The sequence below is a fragment of the Rousettus aegyptiacus genome, unplaced genomic scaffold, assembly GCF_014176215.1.
Source record: "Rousettus aegyptiacus isolate mRouAeg1 unplaced genomic scaffold, mRouAeg1.p scaffold_m13_p_1, whole genome shotgun sequence".
In the NCBI taxonomy this organism is placed as follows: domain Eukaryota; kingdom Metazoa; phylum Chordata; class Mammalia; order Chiroptera; family Pteropodidae; genus Rousettus; species Rousettus aegyptiacus.
Window position 1 is genome coordinate 107,876,435 of NW_023416284.1, and position 26,533 is coordinate 107,902,967.

The 26,533-nt window shown below is 38.1% G+C and overlaps 1 protein-coding gene across 1 annotated transcript in view; it reads left to right on the plus strand.

Moving 5' to 3' along the window:
* Positions 1 to 26,533, plus strand: part of LRRC1 (leucine rich repeat containing 1) — a 115,852-nt gene that overhangs the window by 52,531 nt on the left and 36,788 nt on the right. Inside the window, exons 3-4 of the mRNA XM_016153878.2 lie at positions 17,504 to 17,582; positions 20,997 to 21,086. Coding sequence (XP_016009364.1) covers positions 17,504 to 17,582; positions 20,997 to 21,086 — 169 coding nt within the window. The remainder of the gene's footprint in view (positions 1 to 17,503; positions 17,583 to 20,996; positions 21,087 to 26,533) is intronic.

Sequence of the window (26,533 nt, forward strand, 5' to 3'; positions counted from 1 at the left end):
GAATAAGGAAAGCCAAAAATAAGGCTGTGTGGAGTTTTACCTTCAAAAGAAAAGTGAAGAGATTAGGCACCATGAAAGTCCCAGGCCCTTGGAAACAGGTGTTAGCCTTTTTTTAGTGAGATGACTTTGTATTCTCTAATTGCTCATGGTTAAGGTTATTTCATGTTCTTTTCTCTGGGTATGAATATTCACCAAGCACTGTCTGTCGTTGGGCAGTTCATTCTTGATATGGACATTGAAAAGAAGTGATGTGCTGACCTGTTGACATCAGCACCCAGTTCCATTGTCATTCAGATTGATCATTTGGTCGGTCCCATGTCAATATTCTTAGTATGTGCATATTTTCATAGCCTTATCTCCTCTGAGCTAACTGTCACTGACTTGGCAACTTGGTGACTCTGACCTGGTTAATCCACTGAGGTTCATCTTACCCGTGAGGGCCTGTCTGGAGCAGCCAGCAAATTTCTCTCTCTGAACAACGTCTTTGCATCCAATTTAGCAAGTTTCCTTTTTTCCTTGCTGTAGACAAAGCGAATTACATTTGATCTATCTTGAGAAGAGTAAGAAGAGCACCTTAAGAAGAGTAGAGAAATGAATTATTAGGGTCATTGATTTCATGCTTTTATGTTTTAAAGCACATGTTCATTGTCAAGAATTAATAATAGTGAAATATAAAGAAACATTGTTGAAATACCAAGAAAACTATGTAAATTTTTATCATCAGAATATTTATTGGATGCTTAACTCTGTACCACCTATGAGGCTAAGCTTCATGTGTATTATTTTATTTAATCCTTACACCATCTCCAAGAAGTAAACTTCTACTCTTTTACAGATGAGAAAACCCAGTCTTGGGTTCAAAACTTTGTCTATGGTTTCATGGCTAGTGAGTAGTACAGCCCTTATTTGATCCCAGGTATGTTAGACTCCAAAAATCACAATTTTGTTTCCCTAATTTAAAAATTTTATATCCTACCTAAAAATAAACATCATTGATGTTTTGTGTATTTCATGTATCTTTTTTACTTTTCCCTAACTGTTTCACAAAATTGGAAATATACAACACGTAGGTATAGCTTTTCTTTACTTAATATAGGTTGTAAACATTTCCCATACCATTATTGTTAAATACTTGTTTTTTTAAAAGGCAGATTAATCAATAACTTTTACCTTTTTGTCTTTCTGAAGAATACACTAACTGATCTATAACTTTAACACCAACAGGAAGCTATAGGTTTCAAAGGTAAGATTGATATAAGATAACCAGAAAGACGGGAATTCCCAGAAGGACATGATAGTTAAAAGTCAACCAGACAGAGTGAAGAAGGAGGTGAGTAAGTAGTTTAGAAATCTCTACCTGGTTTAGGATTCTTGTGCTGAAATAAATTGGAGAGGCATAATTGGAGAGGCCATGTAGTTACAGAGGTACATTGGGAAAGAATGTGGGCAGAAGCAGACCCAGCATAAATGCTCAGCTGCTCTTAAGGTACTGTGAAACAGTTCTGTATTTACCTAACATATATTTTGTTTGTGAAGGTGCTTGGTGAAATTACCTTTACACAGCAATAGTTAATGTCTTGAAGTATTTAACTTTGTTGTTCAGGCTTTGTTTGTTAGTGCTGTAAAGTGTTAAAGAATAGGCCTTCTTCCATTCAGCAAGGCTGATGAGTGGTCAGTCAAGATGAACAAGTGGGTCTGAGCAAATTAGACAAACGTGTGAGGACCAAATGCCAATGACTTGACACATGTCCAAAACAAAAGGCAGCCTGAGCCAGGGGGACACACCGGAGGAGCCTAGGGGGAAACACCTGAGATCTCTCTGTAGAGGCCTAAACTAATCAGAGGCGGGAAGCACCTAAGGGAACTGAGTGGCTCATTGGCATTCCTCACTTCCTCATCTATACGGACAGTGCTGCCTTCATCATGGTCTAACTGGCTGGGAACTGACAGGACACAGCATGGCAGGGACCTAGGCCACTTTGAAGTTAGCCGTAAGTTGAATCAGATGCCTTGGGAATGTGCCATCATAATCGCAAGGAACACCTTTGCTCCAAGAATTTCTCACTTGCTCCATGCCTCCCCACTCCCACGTATTTTAGCTCTCTCTGGGGGCTTTGCATGTTGGTAATTAGAAAAGACAGCTCCTACTATATCAGGGTCCCTGCCTTTGGCATTTGTCATGGACTGATTGGCTAATGACCAATTAGACCATGGCAATGAGGTCTCCTCCTGGTAAGTCACTGGCATTTTCTGAGCAGATACTTTGGTCTTCTGGAGAACCCTTTCCTACTGCCCTCTTTGCTATGCTAGCAACTTTTCTGACCTTCTTTGGGAGCCAAATGGGAAGAAATAAGTTAAAAGAAATGTTCTAAATGAAGGCAGCATATGTCATTATGAAAAGCATAGCAAAGCACTAGTGAAGTCTTGGCTAGAATGTGTATTTCATTGAGATAAGGGACACAGGAACAGGGACAGGTTTTAGAATGAGTCGTATTCATTTCTTGAATATTTAACCAGCACCAGGTATTCGAGTTCCATGCTATGAACCAGAGATAGGAAGTCAGTTTAGTGATGGCTCTCAAGGAATTTAGGGTACAAGGGTAGAAGGACCAAATTCATCTGTGATGACACAGTAGTGTGGAAAGTCCGGTCTCAGAAGTATGCCTGGAGAAGGCTCGGAGGTGGGGTGAATATATCTTGATATTTTGGGGGAAAGGAGGAGTATTTAGAAGGCTTCCTGGGAAAGATGACATTTACTAAAGCCCTGAGGGACAAGGAACAGGTAGAGACAAAGACATGCAGGGAGGACATTTCTGGAAAGTTGAAATAGCATGACTGTGTATCTGAAGGTTTTAAATAGTGCGATGAACTTGGGGAATACAAGATATTACTGGAGTGTGTGGCGGGAGATGAAGCTAGAGAGGTAGATGGCAGTGAGATCATGAAGGGCCTATGTGCTCATCTAAGGAATGTGTTCTTGAAAGCTGTGGGGAGCCATGAAAGGGTTTCCAGCAGGGGAGTGGCTCACATATGATTGTGGCACTAGCAGAGAGCATGGAGCTGATTGAGAGCAGCATGCTGTAGGCCAGCCAGCCACGTTGAGGGTGGAAGGACTAGAGAGGGGAGCAGGAGAAAAGGAGATTCTGGACGAGGCATGAGGGTGACAAGTGGGAAGCTTGCCGGATGGGGAGAGGGCGAGTGAGAGGTCTGGGTCTGGGATAAACTCCCACCTACCACCACAGGAGATAGAGACACTGAAGACAGGATCAGGTCTGAGAAGGAAAGATGAGTTTATTTGTAGACATGCGGAAGGTAAGATGCTTTGGGGATATCTAAATGGAGATGTTCAGTAGGTAGCTGAATATTAGGATCCAAGGCTTAGGGGAGAAATTTATCAGGAGATAAAGTTTTTGGAGTAATCCATATATCGGTGAATGTTAAGCTACGGGTATGAATGAGATCACATGAAGTTGGAAGGGTAAGTTAGTATGCAACATACCATCATTTAAGGGAAAACAGAGGAAAAACGTCCCTTCTAAGATTCAGAGAGGAAAAGCAGGAGGATTTGTCAGAGTGTTGACTGGTATTGCAAGGGAATGGCAGAGCAGTGTTGTGATGTTAAATATCATAGAGGCTTTATTGATCCCATGGCCTGAAATTAAAGCTTGCAGATTGATGAATGAAGTTGTCATAGATAAAACTCTTCAGGCTGTAGAAAGGCAGGAACTTGGGGAGAAGCACTGTTAAGACTGATGAAAAGAAACCTGAGAGAGACTGGGAAGGAACAGTTAGAGAAACAGAAGAATCACGAGGGCCTGACCATGGAACCAGAAGCAGGGAAAGCACATCCAGGAGGACTACAGTGTGCAATGGGGCGGAATGGTCAGTAAATACGACTGAAAAGTTTCCATTGGATTTGGCACGTGAGAGGTCATCTGTGACAGCAAACGCAATGTCAGAAGTGGTTTACAGCACACACTGCTTGTTGTTTTATGCTGTTCCCTTGACTCTCTTTGAGAGATCAGAGGAATGCTTGAAAAACATCAGCAATCACCACTTCCTGGAGGAAACAGCAGCAATCACCGTTTCCTGCTGGATCTGCCAGTTCTATGGGATGTGAGCTGTTATGATAACGGTGGTATATGTCCTGGAAAGCTAACTGTGATATAATTAATGGAGGAATTTCATAACTCTCTGGTCATAATGAATATATGTTTAATCAGTGTCTGGTATAGGAATGAGCCTTCCAGGCATCGCTGCTGTCATACTGAAGCAGACGCAAAAGGCAGAAGGCGATGGTAACCAGTCACCAATATCCTTTTTCTGGAGTCTGGTCATCAGCTATGATTGGGACCAGAGTGGACTCTGGACGTTTTAAGCCTGGTTATTCCATGTTAAACGTTGAGGACCACAGACATAATGTTCCCTCCTTCTAAGACGCTTTAATAATTGCCTTTACCCATTGTGGTTCCAAGTTTATTTCACTTTGTGATTTTTTTTTTTAAATTATAAAAGCAATATTTGATCATTATAAAAAGTCATGGAGGCAAGTAAAGGAAAAGTCAACAACTTGCCCTTCCCACTTCCAGACTCTCTCCGCCCTTGCTGAGGTTGCCAGTGTTGGGTGTCATACCATATTGGGCTTATTTTTGTGATACCTCTCTTCCCCACTGGATTACGAGAGCATAGTGGGCAAGGACAGTGCCTCTCATTCACTTTTGTCTCCTTACTTTCTACCACATAGCCTGGAACAAATAATCAGGGTCCATTAAATATTAATTGCTTAAATAATTGGATAAGTGAATAAATGAATGAATAGGGTGATCCCTTAGGCTTTGCCCTTGTGACTGTTGCTTTCATCCCTTCCATTGTAACTTAAGAGAGAAACTGGATACAGGAGGAGAGCACCCATTTTTCTGACTTTTTGATTTGTGGGAGCACTTATTATATGGATACCGTTGTGTAACAGGATAGGATGTCGGGTCTGCAGCCTATTATCCAGCCTAGAGGTGCAGATTTCTTGAATTATGTGAATAAAGTTAGTGACTGGCAAGGAATAAGTCAGACATGACAGGCCTCCATGGAATTATAAGGTTCAATATTTATAATGCATTTTATATTCTTTAAAAGAAGCACATTGCAGCTTCTATATTAAGTTCGACAATCTAGAAACTTACTGTGCATTCTCTGCATGTCAGATACTGGGATGTTATCACAGGTATAACAGAGGGAAGAATCATGTCCAAGAGATGACAAGCTACCGTCTCCTCCTGGAGGTGTTCGAAATGCTGTGGGCAAAACCACATATGTAGGTTTAAAAGGAAGGATGGAGAAAAACATGACCAAATTTAGCAAATCAGAATGCCCTGCTGATCATGAGACCGCAGGAAAAGGGGCCTTGAGGTATAGTGAGAGCAACAATTCTTTTTACCTAGAGATTTAGACTTTGGATCATGGTCTTTCTACCTGTACTTAGAGCACTGTTTCTCCCGGTGGACTCTAGGACTGCCCACATAAGAATCTTTGTTAAAATTGCATATTTCCACCTGACCCAAGGACTGTGCAATCAGAATATGCAGAAGAGGATCCCAGCATCTGCATTTTTATCTCCAGGAAAACTCATGTAAGTTAGAATTGGATCTAGGAGCTACTCATATAAGAACCTAACAAAACCTAAACAGTTCCTGACAGGGATTGTAAACAGTAATTTTAGGTCAAAAGGATGTCTTTAAAGTCTAACCTTTCTCATCTTCAATGAAATCCATGGAATAATGGCTTAAATACAGAGAATGATTTTTGTCTAGTTCAAAATTCAAGCATCTATTAGAATAATCTGGATCACCCCTCAGCAAAAGCTCTCTTGGTTTTCACCCTAAACTCGAATGGGGGTCTGTGAGGATTGCTTTAGGACATGGAAATAGAACCAAACTTGCCATAACATATCATCTTTACAGTGAGATTCAGCTGAAGCAGAGTATATTTTACACCAGTTTCCAGTCTTGAATTTTTATAATTCATAGAAATAGCATTGGTTCTGCAAGATTTTTTCAAAACATTGAGTTATGAGAAATATTCATAATTCTAAGAAAGAGCTTCAAAACATTAATCCAGTGGCAATACTGGAAGAATGTATATGCATGCTTCATATGATGAATACTTTAAGGGGATAATACCAATTTTAGTGTGTAAGTTCTGTTGTGTTTTTTTTTAAGAAGTTGAAAGATTATAAATGTCATAGTTTTTCATCGATCATTTGACAACTCATTATTGTTAAATCCTTAAGCTCTTTTTCTACAGGGCCTCTGAATAAGATAAACATGTTTTGAGCTCTTTTTAGAATATATTTTTCACTCTGTTTCCTAGTTTAAGCTCTTTTTTAAGGGTTACTTTTGAAAAGTGTACTTGTATTACAGGTAGAGGGATTGCATAAAGCATTGACTTTCTTTAAAAATGGGAAGGAGGCAGTTAAATTAGATTCAGACAATGCCCCTTTTCATCTTTTTCTCACTTCTTTCCCTCCCTCTTTTCATCATCTTCAACTAAACAACAGAACGCGTTCCCTTGTTACATTGCTACTTCAGGCAGTCCTAACAAAGCCCTCAGAGACCGCAGCCTTTAAGTGTCGACTCTCCTTCAATCTAAGAACAGAAATAGCTTTATTATGGAGGTAAATTGTGAATGGGAGCTATGAGTAATTGTCAGATACTACAATAAAATGGCCAGGGCATCATCAACAGTGGTTCTTAACTTAGCTGCATATCAGATTCACCTGAGGTAGTTAAAAGACTACTTGCCCAGGCTTTTTGGAATCGTAAGTGATGATGGACCCAGGTGATTCTGATAATGCACTCAGGGCTGAGAACCAATTTAGTTAAATGCCTCAGTGTTTCTCAGAGGCGGCCTTAAGACCCTCTTTATCTGAATCTCCAGGAGTTCTGGGTGAAAATACAGATTCTGTCTCTGGACCCTGGACCTGGTGAATCTGTTGCTAGGAGTGTGGCCAGACTTTTATCAAGTAAGTGCTCTAGATGATTCGCCCCTGTATTCTGAAATTTGAGAATTTCCTAGCCTCTGGGATACTCAGTGGTTTTGTTAGACCTGGTTTAGGGATTTGCATTGGAAAAAGCTGGTGAGGACTATTGAGAATCAGTGTTCTAGCTAGTTTATCTGGGCTGAATGACTTCTCCCTGTACTTCTGGAGAACTGTATTGTTCACTTCTGGCCTGTACCCTCTATTCTGTGCTTTACCCAGAGAGTGCTTTTAGGAATCTAAATGACTCATTGTATCCTGTGATCGAGTCCGTCAGTTGATAAACACTGCATGGTGTGGAGGTGTGAGAGGTGAACACCGAGTTTAGTAGGATGATTTATCCCAGCTGACAAGAATCTGAGATTCTGTTTGGAAAGATGTGGTATACATAAAAGGTAACACAAGATAGCATGGAATCAGGCCCATAGAATTCATGCAAAGGAGTGGGCCTGCTCCCAGGGGCTGATTGGCAGTTCAGAGGAAGGAAAGATTTCTTGTGGTCCAGGGAAGGGGGAGGAGACCTGGAGAGTTGAAGACTTAATTTCTGGATCAGAGCATTAATCCATTGGAAGTCTTCCTTTTCCTAGAGGATTTTGATGCATAAATACCAGTAGTTGTATTTATGGGTATAATTAAAATGAGCTGTAGTTTTGAGTGAATGTTGAAGTAGCTGATGAAGACAAACATTGCTTTTTAGTTTTTGGTATTTAGTCGCTTTTATCTTGCGGTTTAAGTAGACATTATTCAGAATCATATATATTTTGTTTGGGGAGGAGGGTAAGTAAGTAATAAGAATGACAAACTGTCCACATTTTTTTTTTCCTTCCCATTTTTCCACATGAAACCTAACATTTAGTATTCTGTTATTTTTCACTTTTTTTTTTTTTTTTTTTTTTTTTTGGTGAATCAGTATTTTGTACCTCAAGGCATGTTTGTGTTTATTTAGCCAACTCTGCTGGGGAGGAAAAGCTGAGGCATAAAGGTTATTTTGGTAATTGTGGCTAGAATTAGGTGAAAGCCTTCTGAACTGGGAAAGCTTTTTGCTAGCACAAGTGCCAAGACTCTAAAATAAAACCTGGACAATGGGTCACTCTGTCCTGTCTTCTATCCTGCACCATGCAGAGAGACCCATGTTAGCCTTTCTGCTCTGTATCGTGTCTGTGCCCACCTCGCCTTCACAAACAGTGGAAAGGCTACTCAGGCAGGAATTATGCCTCTGTCTCCAAGGTCGGCCGCCTCCTGGGTAAGTCTGTGGTGGTTGGAATAATATGATAAATGGGATGATGCCTTTGAAAAAAACCTCCATTTAGCTATTTTTTCCCCCTGTACACCCAGAGGAACAGCTGTGGCAGCAAATGCAGACTTGGATCATGTATTCATATTTAGTCTTGTTTGACAATCTCAGATATTTTTAAGCAGGATTGAGTCAGGCAGCCAGCAGCATAGCATTCAAACGGTCTTAATCAGCCAGCCCGTTTGGCACGCAAGGACCTTGTTTTACCCGAGTAGTAAATAATTCTAAATGAAGCAATGTGATGTACTGAGTGTGCCCCAAGTCATAACATTCAGTATTTTACTACAGCCTGTCAGCATCTCTTTTTACATGCTCATTCTGTTCACTCCTATTTGCTTCTTCCTTGTAGCATTTGAATTCTGTCTTTGGCCAGATCTCTATTCATGGTTTTTACACATAATGCCAGAGCGACCCTCCTGTTATCCCTCTCTCCCTCCCTCCATGCCGCATTGTCTAGAAGATGCAGCGTTCATTTTTTTTTTTTTTTTTTTTTTTTTGGTTGGGAATGTTTCATATTATGGCACTCATTTCCTTCTTAAGACTGTGGATTTTGTCATTCACCTCTGCTGTGGATTGGGGCATCTCATCCCATGAGCCTATTCTCAATTTATGAGCTTTCTTACATCATCAGCAGCCTGCTGGTGCCAGGTTCCTCTCTGTCCCTTCCATATAGCCAGGGTTCTGAAGTCTTCACTCTCCAGTCTTCCCCTCACACCGTGTGCTGCCCTCCTTGTTTCTTTCTGAGCAAAGATGGGAATGAATTTTCATAGCTTTCTTCAATCCCACTTCTAACTCCTCCGGTCACTGTGCTGTGCAGATATTCCAAACAAACAAGTCCAACCCAAACACAATGACCTCGTTCTTCTCAAGTTATAAACCCCCCCTTTCTCCCTCTAATGGCCAGACATTTTGAAGGCATACTCTAGCTCAGGTTCTCAGGCTTTTAGGTTTAATGGAGCAAGCAGTTGAATTTTTTAAATGAGATTGTGACACAGAATTGCCAACTATTTTATATAAGAAAGACTATCATTATCATTTAGTAAAAGACAAAGATTTTATTTAACCTCCTAGTCAGGATATAATCTCTGATTAAACAACAGTTCTCATGAATAGGTAAATTAGACTTCATGATCAGAAAACTGTATCACCTTCTTTCCATTTTCCTCATCTTGCCAACCATGAATACTGTGTCTCAACAGTTACTTCACAGTCTTCCATGACCGTGAAGCAGATGGACTGGAAATTCAGAGCCGTGCTCTTCCACATGTCAGCAGAGTGACCTTGGAGAATTTACTTAATGTTTCCGACACTGCTTCTGCATCTGTTAATGGGACTACTACTATCTCAGTATTTGTTGTAAAGATTAGAGAAGATGGGTGCAAAATGTCAGTTGCAATACCTTGTATATAATAGGCCCTCAAAAATGACAGCTCTTTTTATTTACAGTCCATCATCAAGTGGTGTAACAGGACTTGGAGGGGAGTGTTTCAGAGCCATGCCTGGCACTTTTCTTGATCCAAGTTTGCAAGTTTGTCCCCTGCTATTTTCTCAGTGCCTACGACTTTCCACTTGTGTTTAAGGTAACAGTGACAACAATTGTCGGGTGATTAATTTCAAGAGTCTTCTCTGAGCAATAGGCAGCCAGGTAGCAGTTTCAAATCTTCATCTAGAGTACAAATATTGTGCTAAAAAAATATAAAGTGTCTATATGGTCAAAAGGACGGTGTGGGGTGTGTGTGTGTGTATGTGTGTATGCACTCGATACCGTGGTGGCCAGCTAAAGCCTAAGGGTCAGCTCAGCATTGGCCAGGGTGATCTCGGTGCACAGTTTCTTACCAGGAGTTGCTGTAGCATTTGGAGAATTCAGTGTGTGGGCAAGAATGTTAATCTACTAAGTCAATTTTTCTCTAATAGGAAGGGACAGTGCAGGAGGACCGAGTTCTTTATAATCTTGTATTTTGCTCTTGTGATACTCCACAGCATTTTAACATCATTAAATATAGAAGGTCCTCAATATAAATGTTGATAGTTTCGTAAGAAGGAAAACCCAAGTGGGCTTTCTTATAGGTCATTTCTTAAACATTTTCTCTTTATAGACCAGAAACACAAATGTAATTAAACTCTAATTGGGAAGTTGTTCATCTTGAGCAAGTCTTGAAGCAGCTTACTGAATGTCGATGCCAAGCTTAGGGTCAGTTAGCAGTCTGATACCCATGTGCACACCTGCGAATTGCTGGATTCCTGTTCGAGTCATTCTCTGTCCCTGGATCTCTTTTCGGGACAGTTAGTGGCTTTCTTTGTGTTGATACTGTTTGTTTAAGCTATATTATTTTTAGTTTGTCTTTGATTTGGTTTAACATCAGTGATGTGGCACTGAGGTACTTAGACAAAGATGCATTTCTTTGTCTAAGATTGGATGCTAATAACAAAAGAGACATTTAAAGACTCAGTTCTTTCTATACTGACAGAGTTCTTGATGATATTTTTTCCCCCCTCTGGTCTGAATAAATATTGGGGATGAGAAGAGGGCAGGAAAGTATATGCCCCAAACTCCATGTGTTGATACAAAACCTGTCTGTACCAATGTGGGGCGGGGTTGCCTTCCTCTGCTCTCTTTTAGTCCTTTGCATTTGTGTGCTTTACTGAGTTATCATGCACATTATCTCATTCTACCTCTCAATAGCCCTGGTCGATGAGGCAGTGAGAACTCAAACACCTCTTTTATGAACAAGTGGAGATTCAGAGCAGTTGAAGTTTACCTAAGTTAAGTGAGGATGCTGGCCTGGAATCTATCTTCTGATTCCAGGTCTAGAGCAATTTGTAAGTATCGCTAAATGCCTGCTAAGGGCCTGCCCTGTGCTAAATACATCGAAGAACAATATAGATCTGATCCCTGAACTGGAGGAGGGTACATCTAGTGGGGAAGCAAGCTACTGAGTAAATTTCTGTAGTAAACTTTATATACCTTTGAGCAAAGTGCTTTAAAGAACTAACTATTGGGCACTCTGTGAGGCCTAATGTATTTGAAGGGATTCAGGGAAGATTTAATTGAAATTTTATGACACCACATTACCTTTTTGTTGGTAGTGCTAATTATATTCTTTCTCTTCTTTTGTAGGAACTACGTTAAGAAATAACTGAAATGTTTTTCATATTATGTACTTAATCAAATACTATACTTAATTTCTATACTAAGCCATAATCCAAAATTGGTAAAGATTAGCCACAGCACAGAGTTAAACTTTAAAGTTTCTTCTTTGTTACTTTGATATTTTTATTATGTTTTCTTGGACATAAAGTATTAGTGTGGCTTTGTTTAATCATAACACTTAGGTAAAGAAAAAGTTTAGACATGTTGTAAGAGGTCAGATGGGATGGTATACCTTCCCCTTGCCTCTCTTCCACTGAGCTTCTGAAGATTCAGGGATGGCCTTATCCTTGTCTTTCACAAGTGGCACACGTCTGTGGTTCGTAGCAGTAGTAGGGCACTTGGGTTGAGTTTTCTGGTTTCTCTTACCTCACTCATTATTTTTAGAGACACCATAACTTTATGGTGAAGAGCGCAGGCTCTGGGGTGAGAAGGCCTAGGTTCAAATCCTGGCCCTCCCATACGGTAGCTTGTAAACTTGACTAGGCCCTTACCATTTGGTGCCTTAATTCCTCATTCAGAGAATGGAAATAACGGTAACTTTCTTAGAGCCGTGAAGATTTAAATGAGCTAATTTGTGGGGAAGTGCTTAAAATCATGCCTGACATTTAGTACACGCTCAGTAAGGCTCAGCTGTTGTCTGTTTTTTGTTGTTGTTGTTTTTAAATCAAATTTTAACGTAAAGGGTCCTCAGAGTGCAGTGAGACTGGAACCAAGCAAAGGAGAGTAGCCTACGCTTGGACTGCGTCCAGGCCCTTGACCTTGTTAGCACCTTGTACTAATTAAGCTAGCACAGTCACCTTGCTGTGGGGATAGTAGTGCTGACGCAATAAGTGTAAATGATTACTTACATAGCTCTTGCCCTCTTTGCAATAATAAAATTTCAGCTTCCTAACCATCCATATGATATGTCGTAAGATTTAAAATGTTATTCTTTGCGGTTTTACAAAAAGACAGATTAATAGCTGGAGGTAATAATTTGCTTTCTTTAAGCATTTCTAGTCACCTTTATCTTTCCATTTTCAAGCACTATTAATTAGTTAATCTTAGAGAATAGCCACAAAAATATGTAAGACTTGTTTTCTTAGCATTTCATGGTACTCTCAATGGAGAGAACCTACTATTATAACGGGTTAGTATCAGATAGATCTTGAACCCACAAGAAGAGATGACTCTTTATATAGAATGAGAATAAAAGCCAGCGAGTAGTTAATTTATTTGGGAAGGACTTGTGCTATGCACGGGGCTGTGATCATACATGAAGCAGGCTAGCTGTGCACAGTCCCGCATGAAAGGAAGTTCCCTGGAAGTTTCTGAACTCACATATACTTAGAAGAACCCGAGAGGTCACTTAGTCCAGTCCGTCTCCATTATAGTAGTGGCCCTAAAATGAGGATAGCTTTTGAGGAACGGGCGTGGTCCACTTGGAGAATTCTGGGCACATGGGAAGAAGATATCCCTGATTCCCTATAAAAGAATGTAGACCAAGCCTTTGTGGCACTTGTGCGGGGGTAGTGGTAAGGAAGGGTGGAATTTCAGCTGGATGTGTTTATCAAACATAGATGCCAAGAAATGAGTGCCAGGAAGGGCAGGGAATGTTATTCTTTTAAATCACTTTTCAAATGACAGTATCTGTAGTGAAAGCTACATTCTATCTCAGAAGGCTTTGGGCTAATTATCATTTTCCTGGTGGCGTTGAAAAAGAGTTTTGCACTGATGGTGTTAAGGCCTGATTATCTCTTTCTGGGATACAGGCTGTAATAATGGTTATATTGGTAAACTACTGATTTGGTACTTTTATTTTTGTAGTACAGCTATGTCTCACTAATTCAAAGCAATTCTGATTCAGAAATAATGATAGCTTACAGTGGATCTAAATTAAAGACTATCTCACGAAAGTTATAGGGAAAGGATTACTTAATTTTACAATCATTCTCAGACATTTTGTAAATACAAATTTTATGCTTTTATTCTTGGACATACTTGAGACAAAACTAGTTTTAATTAATGAAAAATGTGATAAAAAATTTTTTTTGTTTCACCTCATGTAGAAGCTTGAACTAAGCTGAATGTTGGCAAGTAGACATAACTAGATGAAAATAGAAATTATTTCTAATGTTTATATGTAAATAGGTACTTATTCAGTGCTTAATCATTGTATAATTATAATCTATTTGTTATAAGTTATATATATTTATTATGTTATTATAGTTAATACGACAGCAAAAGCCTCTAAATCCACTCATCGCTATTAATAACGCTACTCTTCTTTAAATTATTTGGCCTTGAATGGAAAACAGTGGTCCCCTCTACTGCTTCCTCACCCAATATTAACAAAAGAGGTCAAATAGAGTGTGCCATGTGCTTTAATTTGTACTACTCTCCTTTATTCTTATGATAACCTCTAAGCTAGAGGTATGGTTATCTCCTTTTTATAGAGGAGGAAACTCCTTGTCTGTTAGATTAAGTGTAAACAGGTCAGCTTGGGTTTTGGTAATCTGCTATTGAGATCTTTCTAGCTTTATCCCCAGATACTCCAATATTGGCATCCTAAAGCTCAGGCAAACTATACTGTCATTCCTCAGGGTACACCTTTTTCCTCACTTTGCATCCAATATCACATTCATGCCTATGCTTCTCGTCTGCTCTTATTTGTTTGGTTTTAAAGCATAAATGTCCTTTGTTTAGTTTTGTCCCTTCTCTGAGCTTCTGTAGCACTTTAGATATGATATGATATGATATATATATATATATATATATATATATATATATATTTATCAGTGATTCATTTTTCAAGATGATTGGGGCCTAAAATTGGTTGATGATAATTGGAGTGGACAGGACAAGGTGGTTCAGAAAAATAAAGAATATGAGGATTTGGAAATTGGGTGTTAAGTGGTAAGAGCGAAGGTGCAGGAGAAAAGATTCAAATTACAATTTTTTAAAATGAGGTAGGTGGTCAGCTTAGGCCTCATCGAGAAGGTATGTGTGTGTATGCGTGTGTGTGTGTTTTTAGATATTTAGTCTTAATCCTCAATTTGTCCTGAGTAAAACATTTGGAAGTTGGATAAAGGAAATTTCAGCTGCCAGCAGCCTACAAGCTTTATACTATTTCTTTCTTGTAAGAGACCTGAGACTAAGCAGTTTTCTTACTGGTAAAATGAAGATAATACCTATCTTCTAAGGGTGTTTCATGACTCTTAAAGTACTGTGTCAGCTTTGGGGAAATAGCCAGAGATAAGAACAATATGGTCATTCTTCCAAATGAGCTTGGAGGTTAGTAAGGGAGATTAACTGTTACCAAATAGCTATTAATTAAAAGTGTAGCAGATCTCACAAAGGTGAAACCCAAGGAACTTGAGAACAGGAGAATCCAACCTAATCTTGGGGGCTAAGGAAAGTGTGCCCAAGGATGTGACATTTTAGCTGGGTATTCAAGGGTAAGTAGATTTTTCCCTTCCTCAGTTTTCTATTCTAATATCCTTAGTAACCTAAAGCAAACCAGTAATCAGGACTCTTCAAACAAAATGGTTACCTTCATTTCCTAAAGCTCTTATTTTTCCAGGTAAATGCATTCTTCTTAGTTAAGTTAGGAGCATGCATATGGTGGAAAGAAATGGTCTTTAGTCAGGAGACCTATCTTCTTTTTGCTGATCTGCTCCTTCTTCTATATATACTATTAGGTTAGCCTAAGGAGGGAGTTCCTTCCTTTCCTATAAACCAAACCTCTTGGTCAGCTCTGTCTGGATTGAGTGTTCTCTGGCAGTTGCTTCTATCCTCAGATCTACAAACTCCAGACCAGCCACAACCAGAGTTTCTTAGAGCCACTATTCACTTATTTCCTTGGTAGGCCCATCTTCCCAAGTTTCAGTGATGTTTATGATGCTCTGAGAGATATCAGAGACTTCTACCTAATTGACATGCCTGTCTTCTTTTTCTGCTTCCTTGCTCTTTTTCTTGAATAGAGCAGCAAGCTGCTCTAAAACTTGTATTTTAGTGTCCTGCTTGAACTTCTTTGGTACTCGTGAGGTGACAGATGCAGCACTTGCACCTCTCTTATCAGTCTTATGAAAGCTGCTCACAAAGACCCGAAGTAGTGGCAGAAGAGGGACTGTCATGGAGTGCACAGGCCAACCAGAACCTTTCAGACCAAGGCAAGGTGTGGCATGCCATTGCCTCACTTCCCTGGATAGACAGCAGTGCTAATCCTGTAATGGGTTCATGTATGTTCACTCATTTTTAAGCATTACAGTGCCATGACATCAGTGTGAAATAGGCCTAAAATAATGGGCACACCACTTCATCTTTCTGAGCCTTAATGTCCATTTTATAGTTATTTATAAATTAAAATAATTTATATTGAGATTAAATAAGGTAATTTATGTAAAGGGTCTACCACTATATTTGGACCTCAGGGCCCACAAATGTTTGCATGTCTTAATCCATTCCAGACTCAACTGTGGACAAGATTTTATACACACACACACACACACACACACACACACACACACACACACATATACATACATATATATATAATATTTATCAAACTAGTGTTTGTTCTTCACTCGTGTGAGGAGAATGTCACCACAAGTCTAAATGTGAACTAAAAGCTTTTATGTAGCTTCTGATTACTTTGAGGTTGTTGGACCAGGGCATTCATTTTTCCCTTTGTTTTTCCCTTCTCACTGCCACCCCCAATTTAGAAATATTAGGTATGTTTTGGCTCAGCTTGCATTTGTTGAACTGGTGGAAGAAACAGCATGGGACCAAGAGAACCTTTTCTATTTTAGCCCTTCTTAATGTTAATGTGCCCAAAATAAATGTATTCTTGAAATTAAATGTTATAAACTAACCTTTTCAAGCCCTAAAAGCTATAACCTCAGCTTTTGTACAAAGAGAAAGAGGAATTTAAGAAAACAATTTTGGTTGTTTCAAAATCACAATCTTTTGTTGCCAGTGAACATGGGGGAAATATCCAGCATCAGCAGTAATAAAAGGAATATAAAACAAAATCTTGCCAGAATGTTTTACCAATAACTCTGGCAGTTTTTCTAATGTAAGAGAAAAAGAGGAAGGGGAGAGATGTTGAATTGGGCACTTTGTACTGGCTGATGGAAGTATAAACATGTATAATTTGCCCCCCTGTCAAGCAGTTTAACAGTATTTATCAAGTGCTGTGGAGATGTTAATGCCTTTGACACAGTAATTACACTTCTGGGAGCTTGGCCTAAAGAAATAATCAGAAATGGACAAAATATAATTATAACATCAGGAACCTAGAAACAACCTAAATGTCCAGCAACGGGGGATTGATTAAATGAAGTATGAAAATATGTGCAGTGGATTGGATCTTCTGCTCTTAAGAATGGCAAACTATTTGAAAAAATAATGTTGGGGGAAAAGTTTGTAAAGTTATGTAAAGTGGAAAAACTCTATAATCAGTGTGAACCTAATATTTTGAAATAGAATTTATACATGCATCGTTTTTTGTGTGTGTGGGGCGGGGGAGAGAGGAGAGAGAGAAATTGAAAATGAAAATGACAATACAACTAAAAAAATACATCAGAATAAAACATTATCTCTGGGCGATGGGATTGTTGGTAGGTTTTATTTTCTTGTTTGGACTTCACTGTATTTTCCAAATTGTTATGTTTATAACTGGAAGAAAATCTATAATTTAAAAGCGCATTCTTTAGAATCCTTTGTACTGATACAGCCATATGAAAACATAAGGAGAAAAAAGCCTAATGAGAATTGCAACGGAATACCATCAATGACTTGATTGGGTGGTAGGACTTGGTATTTGTTGTTGTTTTGAATATTTTCCTTTAATGGGCTTCTGTTAAGAGCACATTGTCTTCTATTAGGAAAGCAAATATAAGATAGATATAGAAAAACACTTTAGAAATCTATGCCACATTTGAATAGAGATTGTGATTTCCATTCTCTGTGACTGTGGTCCCTTTTGAGGACGATGAAAACTTGACAGTGGTGTAAATGCTAGACTTTTTTTTTTTTCCTTCTACAGATATTCCTGAAATTCCAGAAAGCATATCATTCTGTAAAGCACTACAGATAGCAGACTTCAGTGGAAACCCACTGACAAGGTAAACTTTCTGCTTGTTTTTCTGTCTGTGTATTAAGGGTATTTTTTATTTATTTATTTATTTATTTTGAGAACCAACCAAGATACACAACCAGGTCACCAATCCTGAAGGTACATATATAAATTGCCGTCTTTATCAAGGATGGTTGACCTTCACAGATATTTACTTATAAGTAGCACTGTACAATTAAAAGGCACACTGTGCTATTGATAGAACATTGAAAAGATGTTAAGGGATAAGGGGAGGCACAACAGACGATATAATACAGGAGTGAAGAGTGCATTTCTGAAGCAGTATGAAGAATTGGAGTAGTTTATAAATCCCCTATTGATGCATCTTATCTTGTGGGATAAGACTGAGTTCTGAACTCCCATAGAGCTTACCCCATAATTATCCAAGGAGAAGTCTTATTAGAGGTGTTTCTTCCACTCCAAGAATGAAACATATTTAACATCTCTTCTTTCCTCTAACTCTTCTTTTAAAAAACAACAACAACAACAAAAAACAAATAAAAAACCTCCACTGACATGATTATTTCTTTACTTTGGCAATAGCTGTGAGGATTGCTTTGGATTTATCTCTCTAAATAAAGCCACCTGTCACTGTTTTACTACTGAGTCCAGCTTTGCCCTTCCTAGTATGACACTACACGCTGCCTGGGCATAGCTGAATGATATTATTGTGAGCCCCTCCTTGTGATTCCCAGTTCAATCTTGGGCCCACTGACCACTGGCTTCTAAGCTTCTGTATGCCCGCACAGCAATGCATAGACAGCCCTAGAGAGAGTCTGTTCCAGACGTTTCTCTGGGCCAGGTGGATCCATTTCTAAAATTTCTCAAGACTATGTAAACAGCCTCAGGAGAAAGATACTCTTCCTTCTCTTCCCTTTTCACTACCCCCCTTTTTTTTTTAAGGATATAGGAAAATAAAGACTAAATTAATATTTAGGATTCATCTCACCCATTTCAAAATTGCTTGGGGCTTCTTGGGTATGAAGTGCTGGAGAATACCTTGTTTAATTTTGTTTTTTTTTCATATCTGCTTATTCTCAAGAAATAAACATGTTTTTAAAAATATTCCTGGCTTCTCTCTTGAATTTTAGTGGTTAAGTTAATGACATTTATTTTTATGAAAAAATAGATCTAGTAATCTTCAACCTAATATCTTTCTAACTCACTGTGATCCTCAAGTCTATGCACTTCCTTAACCATCTTTCATAGAGTTGTCCTTCTTCAAGCCTCTCAGTGGCTCCTTTTCCACTTAGAGGAAGTCTGAGCTGCTCGATGTGCAATGCAAGCCTCACACACCCCTATTCGACTTTGGTCTCCCTTTCCACCTTCATTGCCCTCAGTTGTCTGTGTCAGATGTTGTACTTGCTGTAATAAGGTGCTCGTAGGTTATTCATTTCACACCTCCCTCTCTTTGATGATACCAGCCCTTTTCACCCTCCTTTAAGGTACAGCTCTAGCACCACATGTCTTGTTTAATCCCCATGGTCCCCTTCTCCTCTGGTCTTCCGTAGTACTCTGTGCATACTTATTTCATAACACTTGAAATTTACATTTAAGTTACTGCTTTGACCAAAACTCCCCAACTAGACTGTTAACTTGTATTCTTCTATTATTTATTGTTGTATCTCCAAACCTGTTATAATTTCTGGAATGAAGTAAACACTCAGTAAATGTTGAACTCAACTAAGCTGTTTATCCTTAAGAGGGCTAGTAGAATTAGCCGGGAAATAGTAGTCATTACGCTACCTGTGAGTTTTTTTATCCATTCAGTTGCTTAATCCCCTTTTCTACTTCTTTAGTTTTCTTTTTATAATGTCTGCCAACATATGATTTTACCATCGTCTCGAAACTCTCTCACCTAGAACACACCCACATTATATGAGGATTTACTGGGTTTTACCTGGCTTCATATTTGGCAGGTTTCTTAAAGTAAATCCTTTTTAACTTGGCAGGTGCACTGTTTTAAGAATTAAGACAATATCTATGAGTTGAAAGGACCTTAACAATTATTTAGCTTGACCTACTTATTTTATGACTGAAGAAACTGAAGCTCAAAGAAGTTAAATGACCTTTCCAGATCATGCAGCCTCTGAGCAGTGTCAGACTAGAATTCCTTTCTCCTAACCTAGAGTCTGTGCTTCCTCAACACTTCATACTAGTTTGACTCCTAATGTTAAAAGCCAGTAAAAAGAAAATTGGCTATTTAAAAATACATTTTTAAAAATATTTAAGATAATTTTAGCCAGTTTTAAAATTATAAAATCATATATACTTTCCAGTAAAAACAGGCAGAAAAGATAAGTTGCACCTTTTTAATAATAAGTAAAATTTACCTCTATTACTCTATGGAAGAGGTTTTACCTTACCTTTGTAAAAACCATTACTAAGAGTGTATTTCAATGATTATGAAAACTCTCATTAATACTATCATCTTGCAGGGCCTGCATTTGGTTTTGAAGTTTGGAATTATCAATATTAAATGTCAAACAGTACCTTAGGATTTGTTTTTCTTAAAAAGGAAATTGGAAAAAGGAAAGAAATGGAAGACTGTAGAGACTATTATTAAAACAAGAAGTCCTCCCCCGACCAGCTCAAAAATGAGTTATGTGTTCTGTTGTTTATATTAGCAGATTTATAAGGACCTTCAACATTTCAGATGCAGTGAGATCTTTTTGCCTTCAGTTATTATTTTTTTTTCTTCCTTAAATACTGGTAACCATAGAAATACTGAAAGTAAACTTTCTTTGTAAGTTTTTAAATAATTTATTTTGAAAATTCGGTATTCAGTAGTTTAAAGGAAGTATAAAAAATGTCCTTTTGTGTAGAATATAGTGAAACATATAATTATCTCAAGTGATTGGCATGTTACGTCAAATTAAAAGAAAAATATTAAGAAAGTGGCAATTGACTGTCAGCCGATCAATTCTAAGTAATCTCTAGCTTTGCTCTGGGTATTTTGCAGGAAGAAAAACTTTGCCGAGCAGCTATCTTGTGTTTTATTATAATCTTATGGGCTAAAATTTCTCTTTATTTTCTGCTAATCAATGAAGTATTTTCACTCTTAGGCACTTTCAGCTACAGCGACTATCATTTTCTTTCACAGAGCACTAAGTATTGTCTCAACGTTTTTTCCCCCGTTATTCTTAGAACTTGCATATTTCTTCTCTTTAATTATTTTTGGATCACCCTATCAACAAGTACTGATCATACCCCTGTACTTCTAGGTAGACCAACTCTTTGGGTTTTTCTCTTTATAAGTGTATGATATCTAGGAAGACAAGGCAAACATGCTATATATAATGTTATTTCAATTAGCATATACAAGAAATCATTATAATTATGTTTCATATACACTATGTGTATACTTTTATTTTTCAGTTAACAACATATCTTTTCATTTCAGGTTACCAGAAAGCTTTCCTGAGTTACAGAACTTGACATGTCTTTCTGTAAATGACATCTCATTGCAGTCCCTACCTGAAAATATTGGCAAGTAAGTTTTCATGTCAAGTTTGTATATATCAGGGGGAAAGGGCATATATATCATCTGCTCCATCCTCCTGTCCTTGTATGGCCCTTATTTTTCTACTCCGAAGGCCGTTTACCCAATCTTCAGTATTACCCTCAAGAAAGATCATAACTAGACTCCTGAGTCTTTACATTCAATAGCCCCTAAATTTTAATGGTTAAAAAAGATGTTGCGAACACAGTGTAAATATTATATATGCCTTACCATTAAAGTATCCAGCTGAAACTTACTGGTTTTCATTAACCATTGTCACCATAAAAAAATAAATTAATTTAAAAAAGGATGTCACTACTTGTTACTGGTAAAACACCTAATTTGTATGGAAGTTCTCTTTAAACTGATGGATTCCAAAGTATTTAATTTAAGCAAAATAGCATGTGTTATGCATGGTGGTTAGTAAATACAGTTAGATACTACCACTCTTAGTAATTTTAAACCATGCTAGAGAAGAGAACCAATGAAAGACTCCGTTAAAAACTTAGAGTACCTGACCTGAAAATAACAGCTGCGTCTGCCAGTGTTTGTGCGCAGTAGACTTGAGAATAGGGAGTAAGGACGGTGTGTTTGGAGAGCAGGCACGGATTGGGAGAGGGGTGGAATGGGATGGGCACATTTCCATGTTACTGACTTATAAGTCTGGGAGGACAGCCATGGCAAGAAATAAAATCCTTTGAAATATATGTTGATGAATAAATGGTTCTGTTATGCGTTCTCAGAGATTAATTAATTGAATTATTTTAGCGGATCTTTTTTATACCTCCAGGACATACGGTGGCTTAAATCAGACGGTGGCTCATGCTTTACCACCTAAAAGCCCAACGTGGCTGGCCTAACTTCCTGGGCCTGTGTTCACTGGTATCATAAAGGGTTTCCCTTGTGTTTACCTGTCCTGCCTAAGTTCTAAGACAAAACAGACACTTACTTTTGAGAACGACAATGTATCTGATAGATCTGCTGTCTGTTCTGCAAAGTTTCTCCTTCCAGAGGTCTCCAGAAGTTTTTAACTGTCAACATTGCCCCCTCATTTCTCTCCTGTGTAGGCAGAACACAACTGGCTGATTATGTTTCAGCCAGCAAGTCCATGTTTTTTCTGAGGTGCACACTGATTTTTTACCATTATGTAAATAGATTTTCTGATTAAGAATTGTGCCCTTTAGCTCTTAGGAGAGGAAGGGGACAAGAAGCTTCCAGCTCATCCTGAGTTTATGGTATCAGTTGCAGAGGAAACAACAGTGTTTTACTCTGGATTTCATACACTTACACTTCACTTTTGCTGTGTCAGATTTTATATGCTTTTAATTAATGTAATAGTCATTTAAATACCTAAACTGATGCTGTCTCCCTCCTGCTCCTCCGGTCTCTGGAATATAATTCCCTTGCACCCTTTCTCCCATTCTTTCTCAGCTAATCACTGCCCTTTTTGTCCCCTGGTTCATTTCTTTTTAAAAAGGTTTAATGTTTTGAGAGAAAATGTGTTTTCATTAAATCCCTGCTGTGTTGTTTCATTGGAAAATGTTATTTAATAATCATTTTACAACAAATTACAATATTTTTTACTTTATCCTTTCTGTTAATACCTGTACCTGTTTTTGTCAATGTTTAGGATTTCTCATGTATCTTCATTTTCTATCAATAATAAGGATAGTGGGTTTTGGGTATGTGTTTTGATTTAATCAGCTCGTATGACTATTATAGCCTTATGTATACTGATTGTAAAATAATGCCACTTTGAGCTTGAACAGTGTAGTAAATAATAACCCAGGAAGTAAGAATATAGGGGTCAAGTAAGTGAATCAACTAATTCTTATTAGGTTAATTTGTGGAATTAAATAGGAACTAGAGAGTTTCCTCTTCCTAGTTATTAATAATTTTTGTTATAGCAAGAGACTCCATGACTTCTACCTGCTGGATTAAAGATGTATGCATGCTAAAGCAACAGCCTGTTTGCACTTAGTAGAAACAAAGAACGAACTTCTCTTTGGAGAAGATTAGGCACCTTTAGTGTTCTAGACCATGCTGAAAAGATACTTGAAAATTGAAATGGTGAATTGTCGAGGAAATCTCATATATGCATAAGTATATTATATTTAAGCAAATTGTTATTTGAAATTTAATTTCCTTCTTAGAAAAGATTCTTCAGTTTGCCAAAGGATTCCCAAGTAGTTTTTCTCTAGAATATTGAACCACATATTTAGTAGCAAAACAACTTTTTAACAGATAGTATGGTTTTGTAAATAAGGTGCAAATATTTGATATTCTAAAAAATTTGAAAGGACATGAAATGGCCACTTGAATGATTGATACTTACTGTTCTTTGTGGATTCTTAAGTAGAGTTTTTGCAAAAATTGACTTTGCAAAAATTGATCAAATGAGTCTTATTGTGGGCCTTTTGACTCCTAGCAGAGTAGCTAGCATTCATTGGGAAAGCTGTGGATATCTCAAACACTCTGGCACCCTCAGGATGGGCAGGAGTGTCCAGCCTGGAGAAGAGAGCAAAACCTTTAGGTAGGACACACTTGTAGTACCTTGAAGCTGGGGCACTTGCCAGCATCTGTCCCATTGTGTGTTAGATTTGCCCACAGTCAGTTACTCTGAAGAGTGTTTCAGAATTGATGGCAGAGTTGAGACTGGAGCACAGCTCTCCTGGTCCCAGTCCCGTGCGTTTGCACTACTCCCCCCACCATCACCATAAGACAGTTCCTAAGACCCTTAAGGGCTTAATAACTTTTTCTTACTGTCCCTAGAGATACCTAGTAGTTTGATTTTTAAGTAGTTAGGGCTAAACAACTTGATGGTAAGTATTTTTGTTCTAACAACCACATAGCTGTTTGAAAAAAGTAACACACACAAATTGAAAGAATAAATATTTTTATTTCATTCTTAATATACCCAGTTTACTATGGGATGTGGGTACCTGTCAACCACTACTCAGCTTCTTAAACTACCTGATTTCCTTTTCTATATTGATTTTTCACCTGGTTACTATCTTTTATCACAGCAATCGCTGAAAACCCAACTTGCAAAGATAAGATGTCCTTAAAAGGGATGTAGTGCTAGCTAATGTAAAATTGAATTACCTGAGCTAGTAGTCCCCATGGTGTCTGACAGATTTTGAGTAGTGCTGTGTCTCCTTCAGATGCAAAATATTCTATGGTGCTCCTGTAGGCTTGCTGCAGCTTCCCTGGACGCCTCAGTGCACAATAGCCACACATGCAACTATCTTGAATACTTGAGTGCACACATATTATTTGTGAATACTTGGGTGTGTACTGGAAGATCACACTGGTTGTTGTGCTTTCAGTGCACTGAAAAGTGTTGCGTTCATACCTTGTACTAGCTACACGCCAGGCAACCATGAGTATGGTTACTTGATAAAGCAAGTTTCTCAAATAATAGAATCTGTATAATACTTTGTAATGAGATGAGGAATGATCATGAAATCTTTTGAACCACACAGAGGAATACTGCCTACTGTCATGCAAAGTCACACATTTTTCTTTTACTAAAAGTGTCCCAAATTTGCTAACCCTCTTCTGTGATGGCACATCAGCACCTTAGTCCTTCAAAGTAAAGGTGATATTTAACGCTGAGAAACTAACTCGACTTCAGTGGAATTTTTAAACCTTTTGTTAAAAATACAAAAATGTAACACCTTCTCAATAGTCTTCATGAACAAGTGAATGACATCAAGGAAGAAGGTAGTTTATCAGCTGAATTCCGGCAAAGACCTTTCCATAATTGGAGGAAATTTTTATAAAATTAGTGCGATGATTTAATAAATGAAGGTGATGATGCGGTTCTTTTGGATCAGTGCAACTTTGTGAAGTATCTTTTTCATCTATTACAGCCATTAAAGCAAGTATCAAAAACAATTTAGAAACAATTGTTTTATCTCCAAATTTAAAACAAGAAAGATTTAATACATAATACAGTATTTTCAATACCATTGCTCTCACTAATGAGTCAAAAAGATTTTTGGATCTTGAATAAAATATTTTAAAAACATTTTTTTTTGTTTTATCTATTTAAAATTTTTTGACTAATTTATAATGTATACAATATGTTGGTATATAGTACATTTATGTATTTTAAAAATAAATATACGGATTTATATGTTCAGAATATGAGAATATGAAAGTCATACTCTTAAATGTGTGGGGAACCACCATTCTAGAAAAGCATGTTTGGGAGTCAGTTAAGCTTCAGACCAGTGGTTCTCAAGCTCTGCTTTGTTGGGCCCCAGGGACCCTGCCGAAGTCCCTCCTGGACGTTGTGGAGCATGTGAACCAGTGATCTGGTGGGTGGTCCCTGCCGATTCTGTTTGCATTAGCACAGCTCTATTATTAGCTTTTAAATTTTTTTTGTACTGATGTTGCATATAATATTTGCCTTAAAAAGTCTGCTGCAAATATTTTTTCAAGTTAAGTTTGGAGACCACTGTTTCAGATGCTTGATAGTTCTTGTTTCTTGTAGCAGCACATGATGTGAAGGTTTTACTGTGATATAGATCCCACTGAGCTCTGCCCAAACTTTCAAAGCCTTTCATGAAAGTGAACCTTAAAATTTTTTACCAGCTTTTTTTTCCCAAACTGGCTGAAAATTTTTCTTACTTAATGACTGAAAAAAAAAAATCTACCTTTTTTGTCAAGCCTTCTCCAGTGATTGGAAGAGATGAAATAGGTCCCAAGTTCCCAGGTTCCCTGACCTTCCCCTTTATTTCCCACACAATAAGCAATTTAGTCCTTTGTGCACAGAAGTCTAGTTCTTCAGTGTTTAATTGTATGTGTAATTGGTGTGCATACTTTGATCACCTTGTCCCCTGAAACAGGGCGGGGGTGGGGGGGGGTGTTCGGAGTGTCTGGGGGCGGGGAGATATCCGTTGTAAAACTTTCTTTGTGTTTGTACTGAACCTGGTGTTACTCTGACATACTGGACATATATGTGTGACAAGGCACACAGTGTTACCTCCTGCCCTGCTAGCTTTCCCCCTGCAATCCAGTTGGGTTCTGGAAGCTTTGTACTAAGACCACATTAGCTTATTCCTGGACTGTCACTTTTTTTGACTTACTGTTGTATACTCAGGCTGTGGGAAAAGTCAATATACAGAAACATCTACCAAAAAAAACCCCTGCTTTCATTGCTTTAAAACCTTCTAATGAAGAATAATTGTTGTCTACCAGTATTGCTTTATTTCCTCAATATAAGGAATATTGAGAAGAGATTTTTAAAATATATATTTTTAAGGGGAAAAAAAGTACCTCACCATAAGAACTGGTAAGCTTCTTTCTTTTAATAACAGTTCTAACATTATCATACTTCCTTTTGTTTTTGTTGCCAGAAAGCTCAAAACTAATTTCAGTGATCAGTGAGAGGAGCTATGTTAATATCCACGTGGTGAAGGGACATAAGG